Raw genomic sequence first — 20,573 nt, forward strand, 5'->3', positions numbered from 1 at the left:
AAGAAACATCTGGATGCACTGGGACACATCCTCAATGATGTATCCTGGGGTCATCGGGTGTTTCGGGTCTCACAACATCATACACCCTCACCCAGGCGACCCAGGCCAGGCCCTGTCTTGTGTACAGTGACCCACGGATCAGTCCTTTTAAACCAAAACCACCTTGTGGCTTTCTCTGCGACTTCACTTGCAGATTGAATGGCCTCTTCTTAGCCGTTCCAGTAATGCCCAACCGAGTGAGGACTCTGCAGAGTGAGCGTCCTGCAAAGCCTCTGCAGCCTACTTCTACGGGCTCATAGAAGGTTCTCCAGCCTCTGTCCCCTCACTGCTCCACCAGTTACTGGTACTTGGTGCATTATCTCTCATTGGCTTCCTCAATACGCTCTTCCCAGGGCACTGTAAGTTCCAGCATGATCAGGTGTTTTGAAGCCTCAGTGGTGATGATCATGTCTGGCTGGAGTGATGTTGTGGCTATGTGCTGTGGAAACTTCAGCTGCTTTCCCAGATCGACCTACAGCTGCCAGTCAGAAGCTGTGTGGAGGAGGCCTGTTGTTGTTTTTGCCTGCATGATGTTCGACCAGGGGATCCTGTGCTGCAGTCTGCTCTCCCACCTTGTCCGTGCTCCCTGCTGCCGGAGTCCTACCACTCTGCTCACTCGCTCTTCCTCCACGCCTGCTCGGACCTCCTCCTGGAGTAGATGGTGTCTCTCCTTGCCCTGGGCCCTGCCGACCTGGGTTTTGGGCAAGTAGCCCAAACCCGCTCTTCCTGTTGCTAGGGTAACAACAACAATATATTATCTTTATTTATATAGTAAATGGATGACCGAGCTTCTCACCCTATCTCTAAGGGAGAGCCCAGCCACCCTACGGAGGAAGCTCATTTCGGCTGCTTGTACCCACGATCTTGTTCTTTTGGTCACTACCCAAAGCTGTGACTATAGGTGAGGGTAGGAACGAAGATCGACCGGTAAATCAATAGCTTTGCCTTTCGGCACAGCTCCCTCTTCACCACGACAGATCGGTGCATTACTGCAGACACTGCACCGATCCGCCTGTCGATCTCCCGCTTTATCCGTCCCTCACTCGTGAACAAGACCCTGAGGTACTTAAACTCCTCCACTTGGGGCAGGATCTCCTCCCTGATCTGGAGAGAGAACCATGACCTCAGATTTGGAGGTGCTGATTCTCAGAATCTGTAAAGTAATAAAGTTTGTCTCATAAATGGGGTGAAGTAAAGAGAACACTATCTCCCTCAGCAATGCAACAGAATATAAGTCAAAAGTAGCATGAAATATAAATACTCAAGTACCTAAAAAATGTTCTTAAGTGTGCAGTACTTGAGTGGATGTACAGTTGCTCTCCACCAATGATAAATATAGTTCAGTGACTGAGAGCATGTCGTGGGCCAGTGGCAAAACCTGATAATCTTTCCCTCCTGCATCTCGGTCTTGTGTGCTTGTCTTGTACATCCATTATTATGCCTAATGCATTCTGCCCTGTGAAGTGGCTCTGGATTGCGTGGATTTTGCCTTTTCATGATAAAATATGAGTTGTCTCTCCGGCTCAGATGGCTCTGCCTGGAGGAGGCTGAGAGAAAAGGGAAAGACAGACACAGAGAACATGATATATGCGAGCATGCACTGCATTGATTTGAGGGACCATAGGTGAAACCTTGTTCCTAATAATAACACATTCTCCTCTAAAGGAGCATATTCTTTAGTAGGACAAATTAGATTTTTTTTTCAGTTGTTGATATCTGAAATTTAGCTTTGGCTGCACACCCCTGAGACCACAGTGTCCCTAATTTGTTTATGGCCACATGTCAAAGGCTGCACACAGGGGCAGCCCCTGTGGATATCTGAGAGTAGATGTAGATACTTATTTGATCTGCAGAATATTGCATAGACAAAAAAACACAAGTTAAGCAGACAAAAAAAAGAAGTGAAATGCTTTTGCTGAGGAAAGACATGGTGGGAAACAGGGTTATTGTTAGTACACGAGTCAGTACAATTTGAATATTTCTGTTTTGCACCAATGACAATGTGAGCGGGAACACTTCTTTTCTTCGTCATAACATCTCCTTTTCTCACTACAAGGCTGTGCTGTGACAGACATACTCTTGGTGCCAGTCCTGTATTGCTATGATTCCAGTGTCAACACATTTTTATTGATTAATCAGTAAGTTGATTAACAGTAAATTAATTTAGCAGCAACTGTCATAGAGGTGTTTTTTTTTTTCATTTGTATATTCCCTATTTACATACATTTGCAGTGCACAATATTAGAAACACCTCTGAATGCAATGCAGTACACTACAACACCACCATAAACTATGATCTTGAAGTTAAAAGCGACCCAATCACCAGAAAAAAAAATGCTGGCATTGTAAATTTATGCAAACCACAGATCTGTTGCATCATAATGTAGCACATACGCTGAAACTCTGCATTTCAAAACAGGGTGTGGTGAAGGTCTAGGCACAGATGCCACTTGGTAATGTTTAGGACAACCTCATTATTTGGCTTAACATACCCTGTTTGGGGGCCAGGCTGGAAAATCAAAAAACTGACCATTTAAGGGATCATGACTTTAATCAAGGGCAGAACGGTTTTATTAGATGCATTAGATTTTACAGGTGTATCTAATATAGTGTATATGACTGGGTTGACTCAAAGCATGGAGTCATGGTACTACAAAAATGCCGTTTTCTAATGCACGCTCACAAAACCAAGGTTCCTGGGGGTCCTAAAAAAAGTCTTAAAAGGCATTGAATTCATTAATGTAAAAAATAAGGCTTTTATTAGTATTAAAATGTCTTAAATCAGTATTTCAAAAGTCTTACAAATACTCAGACATGGCAGGTCTTATTTTATGAGTCTTTCTTTTTGGACATTGTATTGTAAAATCTCAAAATAAATGGAAACTTTTTTTTTCTTTTTTTTTTTTTAAATAAAAACCACAAAGAAAGCTCAGGTAATTCCCAGTTCTAAACAGTTCTAACTTTTTTGCTGGATTGGAATGTTTTATGTAACAATAACCATTTGGGCAAAATTGTCCATAACCTAAAAAATGTAGAATTGGTCTTAAATTTCATCCCTGGTGGCATTAAAAAAACGTATTAAAAAGTCTAAAATCTAACATGCATCAATCTGTTGAAACCCTGAAAATTAGGAAGCAAAGAGCAGACAGAAGCAGCAGTGTTTTCCTGCGGAACAGAGTGGAAATGTAGGGATGAACTGGGAATGAAGGGATAAGAAATGCCTGGGGCCAGTCTCCAAAGTCACACAGTAGCACCCTTGGTTACAGACCCATGGCGACAGGACCTCAAAGGCACAGCGGCATCCCCCAACGCTGCCTGTTTGGAACACAGCTGGCCTCAAGAGTCACCCTTCCTTACAACACACTTATTCTCTGCATCTTTCTGCCTCTCTCTCGCTCTGTCTCGGTGTCTCTGTCTCTCTCTAACACGCAGCCTGGAAGATGGAGATGGAGAGGTTCTGGGAGAAAACATGTACACCTGAGTTTACGTCATCTGTTCCTGATTGCTTTGGAGATTCCAGATTCCTGCAGGTAGAGAGGGAAAGGTAGACAAGAACACCCTTTATTGAGCTCTAATTTATTATTTTTTTCAAATAGTTAATAAATAACTTACTTATGCAATCCGCGCAACACTGGAGGAGTAGATGATCACACCAGTCAATGATGCCTCTCAGATCAGTACACAGCAAGAGGACAGCCCCACCATGTGGCCAAAGTGAGAAGTGAAGCTTTAGTATATGACACTGCCTGTTTCTTCATTACAATAAGTATCATAAATGTTTAATTTTCCCTTTTGCCCTAGGACAAACATAATGGATTATGCATTCTTGTTTAAAAACACCTCCTTAACATGCACTCAGAAACACACATGCTGTGCATATGATGATGTCGTGTGACATGATACATTGTAGGGCTCCAACTAACAATTATTTTTATTATTGATTAATCTGCCAATTGTTGTCTTTATTTATTAGGTAATTAATATTCAAATAATACAGATCATAATTTCACCAATCCCAAATAAACATATTTAAATTGCTTGTTTTGTCTGAGCATTAGTACAAACCCAAAGATATCCTATTTGTTATCATGTAAGACAAAGAAAAGTTGAACATGACTGAAAATATTTTTTAAAAATGTATTTAAAAAAAATCTAGAAGTGATTATCTAAAGATTAACTATAACAAACATGCAGCTCAGGCTGGACAGAATCTCTGAGATTGAGAATGTGTTTGTCCAGCTGTCTAACTTGAGGTGAGTGTTTTTTATGCCCCAAGTAATGTGTACTTGTGACCCCACATCACAGGTTATAATTGTAAGGATAATTATAACTTTATTGATATAGCACTTTACAGTGTACAAGCAAACAACAGCATCTATGTAGATATTTATATCATGTTTCCCCAGTTTTTTGATAATTTTCTAATAACCCCCCCCATAACACATTTTTAGGTTGTTTTTTTTTGTTGTGTGTGTGCATCTTTTAATAATTTCTTGCAATTGGCAGGACAGTTTGTGCCAGGTTGCTGATTGCCTTTTTTTTAATGAAATCAAACCAATCTGCATAGATTCCAAAGGGTTAAATTATATCTTTAAATGTGTCCACATTTAATAAATGTATAAAATAATGTCCGACTTCTCTTCCCAGCTGCTTCCCGCTTTAAATGAAGGCCTGTCCTAAACACCGCAGCTCACAGCTGATAACAACAGATAGCCTGCAGCGTGGTCCTAATAAACGGATAAAAAAAGAGCAGGATATGCAAAGCCACGCGGAGTAAAGCCTGTTCATGTCATATTGAAGTCCACTAACAACTGCTTGGACTGGCTTGTCCCTCTTGTGTGATGTCATCCAATGGATGAGGGCTGGCGGCTGCGATGCGCATGTATGCAGTCCACTGCCTCAACGCATCACAGCGAACCGCACTTGACAGCTTGCCAGGTTAGAGGGGGAAAACACACACACACACACACACACACACACACACACATACACACACACACCATTCAAGGGAGGAAACCAGACCTGCTGAATCTCCACCAGCCAGCCGTCATCCGCATCCAGCCCGAGGTAGAGGGTTTCCTGCAGCCTGTCGCTCTTTCTCATCGACATCTCATGCATCGTTTTTGGGGATTAATTATGTTTCTCTTCTAACGCACAGATGACAGCGTAACCGGGGCGGTAAGCTGTTCAGATACACAACCACACAGCCGCTTTGTTGAATAGGATCTGTTGTGACTGGACATGAATTCGGCGGAACAGACGGTTACATGGTTGATCACGCTCGGGGTGCTGGAATCGCCAAAGAAGACCATCTCGGATCCTGAAGCCTTTCTGCAGAGCTCCCTGAAAGATGGGGTGGTGTTGTGTCGGCTACTGGAGCGGCTCAGCCCGGGGTCCACGGAGAAAGTAAGGGCACTATATACACCCCCCCTGTCCCCTCTGCATACACCAACCGCCCGCCCCGTCGGCGTGTCTGTGCTGCTGTTGCCCAGATCCGTGAAACCGACGCGGGTTGTTGTCTGGCTTCTCTTTCTGCCCACTGGTCCATGAGGCGATTTCTTTTGTAGGTCACGGCAGTTATTGTCTGCGAAAACAGCACTATGTTGCTGCACACACACACTGATGTCAGCGCGTGTGTTACAGAGAAAGGCCGCTGTTTCTACCGCGTATTGATCTGCTATATCACCACAGAAAAAAAGGATTGATCAAATGATCATAATAAAGGCCTCGTTTAATATGCTTTCAATGGAGCTTATTTAAACACTCCACACATCTGCGTTATCGTGTGTTGCCCCTGTTTTAAATTCCTCTTTAATCCAGGGCGATGTGGCGTGTATGTCAATGTATTTTTCTCTCTCTTACACACACACACACACACACACACACACACACACACACACACACACACACACACACACACACACACACACACACACACACACACACACACACACACACACTGTATGGTCACCCAGGGATGACTGGCTATCTGTACACAGACCACAGCAATAAGAGTGGGCCGCCATTGACTGCAAAGGCGCACAGACAGAGATGGACCCTCTCCCCATTTAAAGAAACAGCGCAGTGTTTGTGTCTGTCAACGTATAGCGTCAGCCAGTTTAGACAGCCACCTAAGGGAGGCAATGTTTTCCTGAAAAGAGAGGCGGCTGCCTGTACCTCCACATACGCAAATTAGACATTTGCCTGTTGGATGGAAACATGTTCCTCCATTTTCATCCTCTCAAATTGACAATGCTGGTGTTGTTTAATCTCTGAGACGTATCCAAATGATGTTTCACAGTTTTGCACACATGAGAGGGCTTAATGTAGGTCAAAAGACATACTCAAACACATTGGCTCGATTTCTTTCAAAAACATAGAAAGAAGGCAATGACTATCTTCAGGAGAAATAACCCAAAAACAGCAACCAAAAGAAAAAGAGAGAGAGAGAAGAAAGAAAAGAAAAAATAAAGGACAAAAACAGAAAATGACCTGAAAAAGTCTAGAATAAAATAATAATAATAAAAACAAATAATAATAGTAAGATTTTCTCTGCTATTTAATTTAAATATATAATTATAATAATTGTAGATATAGTGTTCTTGATATTTCCCCCTAGTCATTTGTTCATTTTCTTTTTTTTAAATTTTGCTAAGTTTTAGGGCATTTTCATGTCACCTTTTCTATTTTTTTACATTTTGAGGGGCAGTTCATATGAAGTTGCTGACAGCGTTTTTTTCAATGGTTTTGAAAGAAATCACTTTTCAAAGGTTTAAACACTGCAAAAGGCATCTGAATGCCAAGCAAGAAAACTAATGTCCAACCAGGTTTTAAAGGTTTCAATAATCTATAATTGAGAAAGGGGTGGGGGTGGGGGTGGCTGGTGCCTCATTTTGATTAGTGAAATCCAACATTGCTGATCTAAATTCTGTTAAATCTGCTTTCATCTCATTTAGGGAGGATTTTTTTTAACCGTTTTATTGGCACATTCCAAGACTTGGGAAACTGTCATGTTAAATGCCACTGCCCTGCCCCAAAATGATATGTTAATATTGTCAAACAAACTATTACAATGATGAATTAATCCAAATACTATGAAATAGCAAAGATTGGGTTACAATACAAATCTAATGTCTTGTTATATAAGTAGGAGGAAGTAGTAGGATTTAATTACATCTAGTGGTGAGGTTGCAGATTGCACCCCACTGAAAATTCTCTTGTGTGCAAAGCATGTAGTGCTCCTTTTCCACAAAAATTGGCACGTACATGTGGGTTTTTTAAACACGAGAAACCCGTTAAAAATAGGCTACAGACTGCTTTTCATTGCCAGTAGAGCAGATCTGTGTACATGGTTTGCAGCAGACAAGCATGTGTGTGGATGGGTTGTTTTGGTTTGTCCGTTTGATGTCACAGACAAGCTGGAGAACAGGTAAACAGCAGAAAGCAGCATGGACAGAGGTCTGTGAAAACTTTATGGTGGTTACTTCTCTTTATATATGTATTATTTATTCAGTCTCTCTTTTTAAACTTGGTGCAGACTAATTTGGATCGATGTTTTATTGCTGCTTAGGAGGAGATGGACAGTAATTAGTGGAAACGCATCACTCCATCTCGCTGGTTAATAAGCTGAAATTTGTCTGTTCACCCGGGTGTTGTGTTTCCATCAACGCCAATCAGAGCCGGAGGCGAGTCTGTGACTATTGTACTGGTTGTTGTTGTTGTTCCGGGTGTGATTGCTGATTGTGCGTGATATAAACAACACCTTCGAAGGTGATGAAAACACAATAATTATTTGTTTTAGGTGATTATAAACTAATAAAAACATGGCTATGAATATTCCATTTCTGCCAATGTATCCCCCTAAATCCTACACACTGGACCTTTAAGACTGTGGCAACCTTAAAGGAAGAATAAAAAAACTCTCTGACAGATTTAAAGAGACAAACTTTAAATGAATATATAATCAAAGTGAGCTGATTATAGTAATATTCTACATCCAGTCAGTGAGGCTACTGTGTTTTTGTGGTTGATGTAGGTGTTGATATTTGAGAGTTTAATGAAATGTAATTATGAAATATAGGTTAAGATTCTACCTCAACATGTAATATAAATGCATAATTTAATGAGGATCCCATAATGTGCTGATAAAACAACTGTGACTACAGTTTATAGGACATTTATAGTTGAAAAGTCAACTTATCGGTGCTCTCTGGTGGACAAACTATGTAATGGTGACACTTTATAAATTAACCTCAAACATTCGGTATCTTTGGCACTTCTGCACTGACATTTCTTGTTTTTTATCAGCCGTGTAGTGGTGCCGTGACAGTCAATGAGGTGGTTGTGCTTGTAGGTAGAATGGATAAGTTACCATGAAGGAAATAGGCATACTCTTATGTATATTTCAATGGCCTTTTGGCAGATAGGTTGGTATGCTGTTAAAGGCCAGAAAAACATATTTAGCTTCTATAATAAGGATCGGGGCATCTCTAATTGTCATATAATGCTACTGTCTGACTGAGATTTGGTCCTCATTTGATTCTGTTTTCACTGAACAACTCTGTATGTGGGCCATAACAAAGTGGGTGATGTGGGTTAAAGCTGGGTCAGATTGCTATATCAGGGTAGATAACAGTGCTGTACAGACAAGGGATGATACTGTTTCATTATTCTTTCCGAAAATTTATAACAGGCCTCTTAGCCTCCCTGGCTTACATTTCATCTTCACCTTTTAGATTCCCTCTAGTTGTATTTTAAGGGAGAGATGATGTTAAAATGGTGACCTGAGGCAAAATATAGCCTATTCCTTAAATTCCACCTATATTATTCATTTTTAAAGGGACAGCTCTCCCTAATATTAAAAATACATATTTTTCCTCTTACCTGTAGTGCTTTTATCAATCTAGATCGTTTTGGTGTGAGTTGCAGAGTGTTGGAGATATTGGCTGTAGAGATGTCTACCTTCTCTCAAGTATAATGGAAATAAATGGTGCTATGCTTGTGATGCTCAAAGTGGGAAAGAAATACATTTGAAAATCTCAGCAGTAATGTCTCTTTTTAGAAATCGTGGCCTAGTTACTAAAGATAATCCGCAGACCTTGTTGTGATAAGTTTCATGTAGGAACTATTTCCTTTCTGCCAAACTACACCCACCAACCGTATCCTCTGTGTCCTCTTTGACTGAGCTGTAACATTTGCTAGATCAGCTGTGCTAGTTAAACTAGCAGTAGATGCACATCTCCTAATATTAAAAAATAGTAAAATAAATGCCAGAGATGCAGCAACATTGCAAAGTTTGTCCACCAGAGAGAAATGACCAATTTATTTTGCAAATACAAAACATTCTGATTGGTACACACCTTTGTCGCATTTCTGTTATAATCCAATTTGAGTGATCTGTATCAAGAATTCTTATGTTATGAATTATTTATTTAGCTTAAAACTATGTATCAACCTGGCTTTTTTAGCTTTTGCCTTTATTTGAGGCAGGACAGATACAGAGTGAAAGGGGGAGAGAGCGTGGGGATGACATGCAGCAAAGGGCCAAGGCCGGAAGTGAACCCGCAGTCGCTGCGGCAAGGACACAGCCTCAGTACGTGGGATACCTTTCTTCTTAGTAAACTGATACGAAGATGCTGTGTTGAGGTGATGTATCGTAATACAAAGCATACACCACTGGTGGTCAGTTTCTACTCATGGAACAGGCAACTGGGCTGAGAAAGATACCATACGCAAGTGGTGGGGATACAGGGCTAGTAAAAAGCTGGCCAGCAGTGGCAGAGAAAGACAGAAGGAAAAAACAATAGTAGAGCCAGCATGTTTTCACTGTACACACATCTGCACAAGTAAATCTGTTATTACTGATTGTTAGGCTGACGACGGCTCATGGGATAATTATTTTCCAACCCCATTGTAGGTTAGACAATGCCAACAATGACTTCCATCACCAGTACTAGCTTTTAGTTTGTTTGTTTTTTTGTTTTTTTTTTTAACAAATAACATCATCTAGGGTATACCCCAGTGAAACATCAGAAAAGTATGAAAAAATGGATAGCCCCAAATTGTAATATATTCAATTACCTGTTTATTATGTACACCTAGATAAAACAAATGTAATCTGTTATTCATCTGTAATCTGTGTTTTTATGTAGGGCTTAACAATATATTGATACTATATCGACATTGTTGTTTGAGAACAGATATTGTCATAAGTTTTGTTTATTGTAATATCATAAGTGTTGTCTTTTTCTGGTTTTAGAGGCTGCATTACAACAAAGTGCTGTAATTTTCTGAACATACCAGATTGTTCTACTATCTATTTGCCTTTACCCTCTCAGACATTACATTACCACAACTGATGATTATTTATCAATGGTGGAAGAAGTAGATCATTTGCTTATGTAAAAGTACTAACACCACCCTGTGAACCCTGTGTACTTAAAGTATGAAAAGTGAAGGTACCCAATGCAGAAAGGCGTTAAAAATGAAAAAAAAAAACCAAAAACACACACACACCAAACCCCCCTCAAATTCTTAATATAGAAATAAGGGAAAAAAAACCCAAAACTCAAAATTATTTTTTTTTAAAAAAGACATAGAAAAGCATCTACAAACTGAAAATAATAATGTGATAGAAAATAAACCATGGACAGCAAGGACAACTACATAAAATGCTACTTATGTAGACATCACATTATACAACGCACCCAGGGACTGATTATCTTTAGAAAGTATCTTTATAGAAGATGAGTAATTGTTGACTTCATTTTCAAAGCAGTTTATGGAGGGCTGGCTGTTGGTTAGTTTCCATTTGCACTTATGAATATGATATTCACCCAGAATAATTATTATATTCAGCATTTTTGAGACTTTCTTTGGAAGACCATCCATATAGATCAAAACCTGAGTTAATACAAAAGAAAGGAGCACTTTGTTAAAGTCGTTTGTCTATAAAAACCAGTGCACCCATAGGCCACACCAACATCAGTGGGGATCCCGATTTGTCAACGTCATTTCCCTTGACCCAACACTGCAGCCTCCTCCACTTCCCCGCTGCGGGACCAGTGTTCAGCCTCCCGGAGTGTCAGGCCCGCGGCAAACACTCACTGTATAATGCGTGTCGAGGGAGAAGGTACATTTTTAGGGCTCATAAAGTCACAGAAAACCGCAGTGTGAAGCGCGAGAAACCCGCCGCGTGAACTGGGAGATTATCTCTAACCAGCGTTTCCGTCTTTCCAGATTTACCAAGAACCGAAGAACGACGGCGAGTGCCTGAGCAACATAAAGGAGTTTCTCAAGGGCTGCACATCGTTTCGCGTCGAGGTAAGTACCTTTTCAGATATGGGTTTATCTTGTGTTTACACCACACCCCGTCTGTGCGTTGTAACAGCGAGAGCTGCTGTTTGCAATCGCATGTTAAAGAGGAGAGACAATAAACAATAGGTTCGTGGAGTGGACGGTGACAGGGGGAGGAGGAGTGAGCTGCAAGCCGAGAACAATCACCCATCGCCCGGCTGAGAGAGAATACCTTGTCCGTCCAAGTGCCGATACATTTGCAACGTTTTGACAACCTAAACTAACACTAATTGCTAAAAGTCCCCCACTGTAGCTTGCTCACATGTCCTGCTTATGTTTAGAAGCGCCTGGGTTATGTTGTGCTTTCTAATTAATGCAGAGCTTTGTCCTCGGGCTCATGCGTGGCTTTATTGTCACCACCGGTTCACACTAGTCCTTGTATAAACATTGTTTGTTTAAAATTGCTGAACACTGCAGCACCATGGTTATGTAAGTAGGTCTTGCTCTAACATGCTAATTACAGTCTTATTATTATAAAGTGTAAAGTCTAAACATGCCCTCAGATCAAGTGCCTCACCCTTAGAGAGCTGTAAAGAAATATTTGGTTATGTTGTGGCTAGTGAGAATGTCTCTATAATCTTAGGCAAATGGAGGACAGCGTGCTGTTTTTAAGGCTGTGTGCTGGTCAGTGCACAGAAGGGTCATTGAACCGCCAGAGTTTGACAATACAACTCAGTGTTCTTTAGCGTTGCCTCTCCCTGCCGAGTCTGCAGCCACAAAACAAGAGCTGGAGATGGGGTGAGACAGAGAGCACTGTCATATTAAGTGTGTGAAACATGCCATTTACAGGGTGCGTGTTCTTTAAAAGTCTTAAAATGTAATCGATTCCATTTTTTAAAATAAAGATTTGGCCTTAAAACCTGTTAAATAGTCTTACATTTTAATTTTTGAGGTCTAAATTCTCTCAGAACATCTTATTTCTTTCAGCCATCTTTACATGTATTTTTGCTAAATGGCCACTGTTTGAAAGTCCACATTTCTAATGTTACACGTCTTTGAACCTAATACTGTCTTTTTACTTTAAACTTGCACTTACCTGCTGGCAAAGTGTAGAATCACACTCTAATAACAATATTTGTACATAAAACCTACCTCTGCACGTGACATGTATACTTTATAATTACCTACAATGCCTGAATAAGGAAATAATAATAATTTTTCTGAAAATTGGCCTTAAATCTGGTTTAAAATGCTCTTGAAAAGGTCTAGAAAGGCATTAAATTTAAGGAAAGACCAGACAAGTATATTTATGATGCACTTCAGCAACAGAGCAATTCAAAGTGCTCCCATAAAATAAAGAGAGCATTGAGACGTAGTGTAAAAGAAACATATTATAAAAAAAACATTTAAATGCAATTAAAAACTTAATCAAAAAGCTACAAAATTGAAAGTTAAAACAAGCTAAACATTGCTTTGACAGGTATGAAATACAAAAATAAAAGTGCAGTATAAGAAATGAATATGTATTTGATGTAATAAAAGGTAGCGGTGAGGAGAAAAGTGTCTGATACTTGTAGACACCCTGATTTAGTAGTTACAGACTGCCCAAATGTCAGGAGAGTAAGAGACGTCCGTCATGTTTTTTTGGGGAAATGGTTTCGGTTTTTTTGGCTCACTGCAGGAACTGGTTCTGGCAACAAGGCTGAGCAATAATCAGCTTTTATTGGTGACAAATAGTCAAATTCCCCATCATAAACACCCCTTTATGCCATGCTGACTTATTCCTTCACTGGCGGAGCTACTGTGCTCTATACGTCACTGTTTTCCTGTCTTTTTTTAGTTCTTATGTGAGGTCCTCGCGTGTGAGAGTGTGTTCAAATGCATGTTTTTTGCATGAAGCAGACAGAGCAGGATTACAGTAGTTTGGGACATGGCAGTCCTCCCGCTCGCCATCTGCAGAGCAAAGATGGACCTTCTCCAGAGCCCAGAGCGCTGCTGGCTCTGACCCCAGGTAGCTGCGGCTGCAGATTAGAGCAGAGGCCGCTTACATGAGGAAGACAGACAGATAGACGCTGTGCTTTTGCAGTCCTGACCTACCTTTTTTTAAAGGAGTTGAACTGGATGTTTGACTAGGCACGCTGTGTTTTCACATCTAGGACATTTCAACAGGACTGATCTCTTTTAGATCAAATTCAGATACCTCATGCAGACTTGACACTCAAGAACATGTCTCACACTTTGGCAGCTGCTGTCACTGACCCTTGACCCCTAATGCTTTTGACCACAGGAAGTGATCATTGGAGTTCCCATGACCCCACAGCTCCCTCTGAAATAGTAACCTCACCCCTTGCCTGCCCTGAGAATAATCACAGATCCATTTGTCTCGACTGATGGGGGAATTTGACTCTATATCCATCAAAAATGAAAACACGAAAATGCTGTTGTGTATAGCTGCTGTTGTATATATATAGTGCTGTTTGAGGTATTTGGACACTGACATATTTCAATTGAGTAAAACAGCGAAAAAATGTCCTTTAAAATTGTCAGAAAACAATGTAAAATCTTTAGATGTGTTGCTAAGTCTGACCAACAGAACAAAGCCCACAGATTTTCAATTAGAAACAATATTTAGTACAGAAAAAGCGGGCAAATCGTAGAGGATTACTTCACCTGCAAAATGGCAATTGTATATCAGCTACTCACCTCGTGAAACCTTAAATTCATGAAGAAAACTTTGTGTTTCTTGGATGCCTCCAAAGTGACCAGAGAATCAAAAAAAAAGGAAAAAAAAATATTAATCAAATGCCGTAAATGGGGGCCACCTTAAACAGCAAAACAATATCAAAACATATATCTACAAACAATCACACAACGCATGCAGTATAATTCCAGTGTTGTTTATGCGGTCATTTTTGCTAAAACAGTAAAATTTAAGACATGTCATTTCAAACAGTCCCAAGCAGGCCCCAGTAGCGTGTCTGGGTATGCACATACGTTGAATTCTGCTCTAGTGGAGCTCATATGCATGCACAGGGCACACTGCTCGTAGGCGGAATTGTTTTATATCCTAATGGTTTAGCAAAAATGTGTTTTGGAAATACTGAGCATACAACTGGATAAATGAGACTTGCATTATACTGCAGGGATAGTTTGAGACTTTTTTAAATGGATGTTTTTATATAGTTTTACTGTTGTTAAACACAGTCGCCATTTACTTCAATTCATAAAAATGTTTGCCCTTTTTTATTTTTGGTCACACTGAAAGTATTTGAAGAGGATAATTATTGATATACAAATGGTAACAATTTGTTACAACTGTAACAATTAATCAATTATCAAAATTGTCAATGATTAACTTATCAATGGACTGAGCTTGAAATTGCTTCTTCACTAAAGCAGTTTGGATATGAATTAAAGCAATGACCATGAGGACAAGGTTCTGAATGATAAGTTTTAAGTTGAGGGTCCTTACATCTACGACGGTCAAACCAATATTGGAGCCATTTTTATTCACAATTTTGTATCCTGAAATTGCCAGACCAAATCCTTAATGCAAATTAATTTGAAACCCTGCAGTTCATTTTTGGTTTCCAACTGAGCGACAGAAAAATGTAAACAAACAATAGCATGCAGAGCTGTTTTTCTTTCAGTAGGTATATCAAACTTTTGCCAAATCCTGTTCATAGTACGACAAACACATCTTTCTTTTCATGAGAAGTTTTAATTGTGGTTAATTGTTCTTCCTTTTGCAAACATATACAGTCCCGTTTGTGCAGTACATGAAAACAGATGCCTCAAATGCTTCAAAAATGCCTCAGTGGCATTAGTCTTTCAGGTCTTCGTCTCAAACATAACTCAAATTTGAAATTAGAAATTGGAAACCTGTTAAAGGCGAAGGGAGACCAGATGCATCTGCCAGAGCAACTAAAACATGAGCTCTCACATTTCTCTTGTTCCCAGAGAATAATTTTGTGTCTTACACCAAAAGTAAGACACACATATAGACAGTTATATTTGGTTGCAAATCTTTTGACATCAGCTTTGCGCTGCAGCTATCTTTGCCAGATTTACACCCATAAATCTGCCCGACCAATACAACAAATAAGATTTTGTCAGCTCTCATATCGATATTGGTTTCTCAGTTGAGCTATAATCTTCACTTCTTGTTTGTCTGTGGAGACTTTTGTTTTCAAGAAATGAAACACATGATCAGTTGGATTGGGATCAGCTGACTTACTTGTTCGGAAAAGAATATACCACTGTTTGGCTTTAATGAAAGCTGTTTGGCTGCCTTGTCTGTATGTTTAGGATCATGTTCCTGTTGCATTGCTAAAGTGAGTGTCAACCTTGAAACTCCCTCACTATAGACCATTGTACCATACTGGAAAACACATAAGTATTAATATTTTAGTATATTTAAGTAACCTCTCAAGTATGATTTGTATCTATAAATCATTAAGTCTAAGTACATGTAGTGGTTACTCATTTCCTTAATCATGACAAGTGTGGGAGCAGTTTGCCACGCTGTAGCGGCTTGCTGAGTCACAGAGGGGTGTTGCACTATTGTCTCAGCCTGCTCTGAGGGATCATTACCTGACTGTGATGCTGAAGCTTAGCGGACATGTCGAAGCGTGTCATATTCATTATCTCCATGAATTAATATTTGGTATACGTCATTATGTCTCACTGTAGAAACCAGTAACAGTTTGGGGTTTTTTTTTTTTCAAATGGAGACAGTAGGCGGGTTTCTATTAACCTTCAAACTGCGCAAATTGATATTGCAAATATAAAATATGCCTAATGGAAACACATTAATTTTGAAAAAACTCCTATTCATTGCAAAAAAAAGTTTTTATGCGATGATTTGAAGAAAGCCATATTTCGCAAAATTTCAATAGAAACATTTTTGCTTTTAAAGGGTACATGATGCAATGGCTATGCCCTTGATGGTAGGAATTGACTTCCTCAGGCATGATGTGGCAGGCGCTACAGGAGGCGTTATTTGAAACCACAATTCCTCTGTGAAATCTTAGACTATCATCTTCCAGAAATCCCTCATTCTTGGCCGCTCCTATGTAGAAGGGGCTTGCCTTTCCATTATCGCTCGCATTACACCTCTACGTCGCCTTCGATTGGAAGTATTAACGGCCAGAAATATTAATATAAATATATTTTCAATAATAAAAATATTAGGGGAGAAATCGCGTAACATCTCAAGAAAAGTTGCAAAACATTTTGAAAATATTGCTTAATTTTTGCACAAATACTTTTGTTGAACAGATTTTTTAGCTGACGAATGAACCAAACTTTTGTAGCTATTGTGGTAAAGAAAAGTTAAGTTCAAGTATTTGAGTCTCAGTGGAAGCATTTACGGGTGAGGAAGAGGGTGTTTTCACATGAATGCTCCTGAAGGACATCGAGTCTTCCAGTAGCCTGTACACACACACACACACACACACACACACACACACACACACACACACACACACACACACACACACACACAAAAACACCCCCTTGAAAACGCCTCTTTCACATATTCCCTCAGGACATATCTGCAATCAGAGCGGAAGATGAAAGAGACTCGTATCTCACAGTCACTCACCCTCAGTGGAACCGAAGCGAGAGCCACTAATCACATGAAGCCGTTACACAGGAAGAGAGAGGACAACTACAGTCATCAACAGAGATACAATCGCTGCATTCATAGTAACTAAGAGGCTACTGAGAGTCACGCTGACATCGATGCACACTGTGCTTACACGTTTACTGCATTAAAGGAGGAGGCTGGCATTATTCTACATCGCTGTCAACAAATCCCAAGAAAAAAAGAAAGACATCAATGCATTAGTCTGTTTCTCAATACTGTCTGACTTTCCAAACATCTCTGTGACACAGAGATTGTGTTATAGGGTCGCGACTAAGTGCCCTATTTACACTGTTTGTGTATTTTTACACAGAACCAAACAACAGTGGGATGATGTTGCTCTGGTGTGTGATTTTAGACAGCATGCCAGGATCATGAAATCAAAAGAGGGAGTGGGTGTGACATTTAAGACCACGGCGTCGGCTTCATAGGCAACATAGGCATCGGCAATGCTTTATAAACAATAACATGGCATTAACATGGCAATAACAAACTTGTACTTTCTCCATAACATGGCGGTTGATCTTGTGGTGGTTCACATGCAGAATACGTCGTCAAAACTTCTCAGCTGTCCTGTACATGGTCCTGTCCTATCAGCTGTCCTGTTTTAACAGGACACCATTTCAGTGTCCTTCAGTTTGTATTTTTGTATCTATTTATATTTATGTGAAAAAGCTGAAGTCCTGGGATGCAAGACAAATTTTAGAATTATTTCTGACAATAAAGTGAGATCAAGTTAAATTTAGTTGTGGGGAAATGAAGTTTGTATACCTTCCTGCATTTGGAAATGCACTCTACTTAAAATCGCTTGTTGTCAGAGGTGTCCAGGCAGGTCATGATAAACTACTTAAAGGCATGGAAATGGGGTGAAATATTATGGAAAAGATGTTGATTCAGTTTGTTTCAGTGTTTCAGTGTGTCTTTGCATTTACACTCGGCATTGTTAAGAGTCCTCGTTATCTTGATTCTGGCCACAGTGTAATTGGTAGGGATACATGATGTTGGATGTTTTGCTGCTATTTGATAATCTGATATACATTTTTTTAATATATATATATATATATATATATATATATATATATATATATATATATATATATATATATATGTATATATATAAAAGCAGCAGAAATCTAAATATCTGCTGATCGTGATGACATGCTGATATTATTGTTCTTATTGTGCATCCCTAGTGATTGGGTAGCAGTATTTAAATTAGCCCTATACATGTGACTTTGACTGTAGTTTAGTATTGGTATTGGTTTAGTATTGGTTTAGTATTGGTCTCTTTATGGGATTTGTTGGTAACAAGGAAAATATAGAATATTCAGCCGATCGTATCCTTTGATGCTCTTGCTTTTCATGAGAGTAACTCAGCTTCCATCATTATCTTTTGTAATGCACATAATTCACCCAGCACACTAGAGAGCTGTAAATAGTGTCTGATTGTAGCTGCTGAGGATATATCTGTGTCTGCTGAGCTTGTGTGTTTCGCCCACTACTTCTGTCAAAGATAACAAGAGTTATCGATTGACTGCCCAGTGTTGGCACTGTGGCCAAGTGATGACACGGTGCTGCTGTGCTGGAATTAGTGATTAGCTTTAAAAGGGAAATGCACTTGCTGATGACTTTTTGGCTGCTCTGCTCATTATGTTCTCTCTGTCCTCTCACTCGCAGCCGTTTGAGGCCAGTGACCTGCTGCTGGGACTTAACTTCTCAAAGGTGCTCAGCAGTCTGGTGTCCCTGAATAAAGTGACAGCAGGTGAGTCAAAATGTGTGCAATATGTGTGGGTTACATGATGCATGTGGGTGTTTTTATGAAAGACTGGCAGAGATGAGTGTGTGGGCGCTGCCTGCAGATACCAGGTCTGGTGTATTTATATTTTGCCCTTTCTGTCCAGATATCGGTGTGGGCAGTGACTCAGTGTGCGCCCGACATTCTTCAGCGCATCGGATCAAGTCGTTTGAGTCACTGTCCTCTCAGGCTTCGCTGGGCCGATCCTCCAAGCTGCTGCAGAACCAGTTTCGCAGTCTGGTAAGATCGACACACACTAACAGCGCAGTTAAGGAACATAATGCATCACTGAAAGAAATCACACAATAACATTAACAACCTGTCAAATATAATACTCTGCAAAGCAAAATCCATGCAGTGAATAGGACCCATCTGAAGTTTTTTTGTTTTTTTAAAACAAGTATTTCCTTAGATTTTTTAGTATACGGCATATATTACAACAAAAACAGAATAAAAAAGGTACAATACAGAACTTTCATAGCAAGGTATCATCCTAATAAAACACCTTAGACAGGACATAGAGTGTTTTTTGAGGTCTAAAATAAATAAGCAGGGAATGAAAATGCTACCTATACAATCACTGATTGTCCAGAAGAAAGAAGAAGACAAATAGCAAATGGAAATGTACATTATTTGTTGTCATCAAAGTATTAAGACAACCAGACTCCTGTAGCCTCCTGCACTTCTCACAAAATGCCCCCGCATCTTAACAAAGGCAGACAAAGACAAAGTTTACTCTAAATTATAATATACTCATAAATGTAAGTTTTTAAAGGGTAATAGAGTGTGACAGACCTGCGAGCCAGACTTGTGAGCTCGGTCTGGTAGGAGAATTAAAGTTGATTTTGATCAGTTGCGATATAAATTGCAGGCAGACAGCAACACTGTGGTCACAGTGGAATTCTGTGTTTAAAGGCTTTGTTTGTCACATGGTGAAATTTTAGAGGGATGGAAATAATGATGAGTATGATGAGCAATGAATGTTACACAATATTTGTCTGGTTTCTTTCACAAAATGAATGAATGGAAATTCTTCTTGTTGACACTCGTCTTCCTTCTTACTACAACACTTCCTTAGAAACTGCTCTTATCAGTCTCTGATCCCCTGACCTCAAAATGTGTAAATTTTCCATTTTCCTCTCTCCCTCCTTGGTGTCATCTTTCCATCATTCTTCAGGACATGTCTGAAAACAGTGGACAGCAGCTGCTGGTGAGGGCACGTTTTAACTTCCAGCAGAACAACGAGGATGAGCTCACCTTCGATAAGGGTGATATCATCAGCGTGACTCGTCAGGAGGAGGGCGGCTGGTGGGAGGGGATGCTCAATGGCAGGACTGGGTGGTTTCCTAGCAACTATGTTCGTGAGGTCAAAGGCACTGGTAGGTACCTCAGCCACCTCTGTTAGACATTTCAACATTAATAGAGAACCACAGTGATTCAGAACATTATGTTAAATTTGTTTCAAACGCTGCTTTAAGATACATCAGTTTGAATCAGTCCTCCTCCCTTGCATTCTGGGAATGATCACAGAGCAGCTTCAAACATGAAATCATTTTCTAAGCAGAAATTGTCCGATCTCTCAGACAAAAACTGCCAACCAGTGCACCTCAACACAGTCACCATTATCATTACCGTTCCATCTGGCCTTGTGACAGTAACACAGCCTCACATCTGTTGCTGCTTGAGGCCTGCTGGGGTCTGTTGTTTGTTCGCTTGTAAGACAGGTTGATGTGCCATGTGGCAAGAGGTGGCAGCTTAAAATCTGATCCTCTGTTTGACTGACATTTATTTATTCAC

At 40.0% G+C, this 20,573-nt stretch overlaps 1 protein-coding gene across 3 annotated transcripts in view; it reads left to right on the plus strand.

Moving 5' to 3' along the window:
* The window catches only part of arhgef7a (Rho guanine nucleotide exchange factor 7a), a 39,656-nt gene that overhangs the window by 1,980 nt on the left and 17,103 nt on the right, over positions 1–20,573 (plus strand). The window contains exons 2-7 of one of the 3 annotated variants that reach the window (XM_042494083.2): positions 3,472–3,569; positions 4,687–5,445; positions 11,278–11,361; positions 18,659–18,743; positions 18,883–19,016; positions 19,954–20,155. In XM_042494083.2, coding sequence (XP_042350017.1) covers positions 5,281–5,445; positions 11,278–11,361; positions 18,659–18,743; positions 18,883–19,016; positions 19,954–20,155 — 670 coding nt within the window. In that variant the 5' untranslated portion in view covers positions 3,472–3,569; positions 4,687–5,280. Of the gene's footprint in view, positions 1–3,471; positions 3,570–4,524; positions 5,446–11,277; positions 11,362–18,658; positions 18,744–18,882; positions 19,017–19,953; positions 20,156–20,573 lie in introns of those variants that run through there. The other 2 variants (XM_042494084.2, XM_088083381.1) reach the window with 2 other exon arrangements.

This window comes from Plectropomus leopardus, chromosome 10 (assembly GCF_026936395.1).
Source record: "Plectropomus leopardus strain MGB_pleo_1.0 chromosome 10, ASM2693639v1, whole genome shotgun sequence".
NCBI classification, from domain to species: Eukaryota; Metazoa; Chordata; class Actinopteri; order Perciformes; family Serranidae; genus Plectropomus; species Plectropomus leopardus.